Consider the following 3,403-nt stretch of genomic DNA (forward strand, 5'->3'; position numbering starts at 1 on the left):
ATTCGAACCCACCACCTTAGGTGTATGTGGCTGGCGCCTTAGCCGCTTGAGCCACAGGCGCCGAGCCAGCACTCTCAATTCTTAAGTGTTTTCTTTTTAATTATGTCTTCCATCTCTTTCCACATCATTATTTTCATGTTTTCCTCTTCTTTCTGTTCTTTCCCACCGTTTTTCACACCACATTGAGAATTTCCTCTGAATTCTTAATTGTATTTTTAGTCATACCTTAATGTCTTTCTTTTATCTTTGTGATTCTGGATTGTTTCTATTGATTGATTGTTCTCCCAGCTTATATTTTCCTGCATTTTGGCATGTGTAAGAATTTTTTGTAGGACATTGTGAATGTCACATTATTGTATGTCTGGTTTTCTTTGTTTCCTTTACAAGTATTCAATTTTGTTTTAATAGGAAGTTAAGTTGCTTATGGATCAGCTTGGATTCTTTTGAAAATTGCTTTTAAGCTTAGGTAGGGCTGGCCTTTATTCCAGGAATAGTTAAGACCTCCAACAGTAGATAATATCACCCTCTGAGATTTCTGTTGAACTCACTACCTCCACCCCATATTGGGCAATGTCTTTCCATTCTGCCTTCTGGAATCTAAGTATATACTACATTATGTGTGAGCTCCAGGTGGGAATCATTCAGCTTATAGTTCTCTAGTAGTTCTTTGTCTAGGCATATGAAATTTTACCCTTGACATGTACAACTTAGTATTTAGCAGTATACTGAAAGAGACCCATACATAGATTTGTATAGTTACTTTCTATACTGGTACTGTTATCCCATAAACTCCAGTTACCTTACCCTTTCCATATTCTAATCTTTCCCCTTCGACTCATTGGTTTGGCCATTTTTCTGCTTGGTTTCTACTCCACCACTGTCATAAAGGCAAGGTGGTTTTATGATTCACCGCATTTTTCTCCCATTTTTTAGGAGATCACAGTGCTGCACTAACTATTGTCCAGTATGTCATAGTAATATTTCATAATTTTCTCTAGGTTGGCCGGGCGCGGTGGCTCACGCCTGTAATCCTAGCACTCTGGGAGGCCAAGGCAGGTGGATTGCTTAAGCTCACCAGTTCAAGAACAGCCTGAGCAAGAGTGAGACCTTGTCTCTACTAAAAATGAAAAACTGAGGCAAGAGGGTCACTTGAACCCAAGAGTTTGAGGCTGCTGTGAGCTATGATGCCACAGCACTCTACCTAGGGTAACAAAGTAAGTCTCTGTCTCCAAAAAGGAAAAAAAAATTTCTCTTAAGTTTCTGACAGATGTCCATATTTCTATTAGTTTTTGTCAGGAGGGCAAGTCTGGTATCAGTTATTCCAACATGGCCAGATAAGGAAGTCCTCCTATCTTTTTTTTAATTGCTATTTTTTTATAAATAGAAAAAATGGAGGAAAATTTTTTTTCACAATAAAATTATCTTTAAATTTTTCTTTCTAGCATTAATGAAGCACCAGTTGAGATTCCCAGTCCTCCTGAAACCCCAGCTAAACCTCCTGAACCTGAAAGTACCTTGCAGCCTGTGCTTTCTCTCATCCCAAGGGAAAAGAAGGCCCCACGCCCCCCAAAGAAGAAGTATCAGAAAGCAGGGCTGTATTCTGACGTTTACAAAACTACAGAGTAAGTAGTAGTACATGTTAGTTGGCGTCCCTTAATACCTACCTGTTATTCTTCAGTGTTTTGAAAAAATACTTTAACTATCAAGAAATAATACAGGTCCTTTTACAGTTCGTAACTATGATCATTGGGTTTTCACAATTGTGAGATGTACCTCCCTTAAATCTTATGATGTCAATGCATTTCCTGTCTAATATGAAAAAAAGCTATATAAAAGTAATATATACAAATATCAATATTCACTGTACTCATGCTACTGCACAATGTTGTATGGGGATAATTATCTTTCGTGATCTTTATCTTCTCTGCTTTTCTAGATTATATTGCTATAGTTTGGATTCCAATGATGCTTTTTTTTTTTTTTTTTTTTCTCTGAGACAGTCTCCTTATGTCACTCTCGGTAGAGTGCCATGGCATCTCAGCTCACAACAACCTCAAACTCTTAGGCTTAAGCAATTCTCTTGCCTCAGCCTCCCAAATAGCTGGGACTACAAGGCACCCACCACAATGCCGGGCTATTTGTTGTTGTTGTTGTTGTTCGAACTCACCAGCCCCAATGTATGTGGCCAGCGCCCTAGCCACTGAGCTACAGGCACCGAGCCCCCATGATGCTTTTTTATTAATTAAAAATAAGAAAGGCTTTAGGTCAACCACCCAGAAGAAGTAAGTATTGTGCCCAGCTAGAAAGGGGCTAGTTCTCTGCTTTATAGCTCAGAGAGGCTGTGTTTAGACAGAATGGGAGTGAAGGATTCTATGATGTGGCAGGGTCCATTGGGCTATTTCTGAACCCTCTCCCTTTGTCTGGAAACAACCCATGCATTCTCTCGTTTTTGTGTTTTTGTTTTTTTTTTTTAACTGAAGCTGCTTCTGAGTGGAAACAGAGACACAGAGGTGGCTTTTATACATTAAGTACAGTGTGCTTCTGACTCCAATATCAGGTGTAGGGGATGGAATCTGGAGGAATACCATAGTATAGAATGGCTATTCTCAAGAATACTGTGGAAATGTTTGTCACTCTGCAGTCTTTCTTGCAAAAAAAGGTTGGAATATTTTCAGAAAAGTCTACTATATACTGCGTAAAGCAATGCATTTTGAAACATGTAAAATATATAAGGCTGGGTATGGTGGCTTACGCCTGGAATCCTAGCACTCTGGGAGGCCAAGGTGGGTGGATTCCTTGAGCTCAGGAATTTGAGACCAGCCTGAGCAAGAGCAAGACTCCTTCTCTAAAAATAGTTGGGCGTTGTGGTGGGCACCTGTAGTCCCAGCTACTTGGGAGGCTGAGACAAGAGGATCATTAGAGTTGAGCTATGACACCACAGCACTCATTCAAGGGTGATAAAATGATATTCTGTCTCAATAAATAAATAAATATGTATGTACATATATATACATATACACATATATGTAGCATATATGTGTGTACATTTTTTTTGAGACTTTATCACCCTCAGTAGAGTGCCGTAGTGTCATAGCTCACAGCAACCTCAAATTCTGTGCTAAAGCAATCCTCCCACCTCAGCCTCCCAAGTATTTGAGACTATAGGCGTCTGCAACACCCAACTAATTTCTGTATTTTTACTAGGGTCTCGCTTTTGCTCAGGCTGGTCTTCAACTCCTGCCTCAGCCTCCCAGAGTGCTGAGATTACAGGTGTGAGTCACCACGCCTCACCTATAGCATATACTTTTATGCATCAGCAATCTTTTGGCACACATGATAATGATGAGCTCACAGACATCTGGTTCTGATCAGGTCCTAGGTTTTTGGTTTTTTTTGTTTTTTG

At 39.8% G+C, this 3,403-nt stretch overlaps 1 protein-coding gene and 1 pseudogene across 3 annotated transcripts in view; both read left to right on the forward strand.

The window, feature by feature from the left end:
- Positions 1-3,403, forward strand: part of ASH1L (ASH1 like histone lysine methyltransferase) — a 217,777-nt gene that overhangs the window by 140,377 nt on the left and 73,997 nt on the right. For 2 of the 3 annotated variants that reach the window (XM_012808600.2, XM_023516469.1), the window contains exon 6: positions 1,443-1,622. The exons of the other annotated variant lie outside the window; for it this stretch is intronic. In XM_012808600.2, coding sequence (XP_012664054.1) covers positions 1,443-1,622 — 180 coding nt within the window. The remainder of the gene's footprint in view (positions 1-1,442; positions 1,623-3,403) is intronic. 3 annotated transcript variants of the gene reach the window in all.
- Positions 1,719-1,815, forward strand: LOC111727054 (annotated as a pseudogene).

This window comes from Otolemur garnettii, unplaced genomic scaffold (assembly GCF_000181295.1).
Source record: "Otolemur garnettii isolate 467f Iridium unplaced genomic scaffold, OtoGar3 scaffold00091, whole genome shotgun sequence".
Lineage (NCBI taxonomy): Eukaryota > Metazoa > Chordata > Mammalia > Primates > Galagidae > Otolemur > Otolemur garnettii.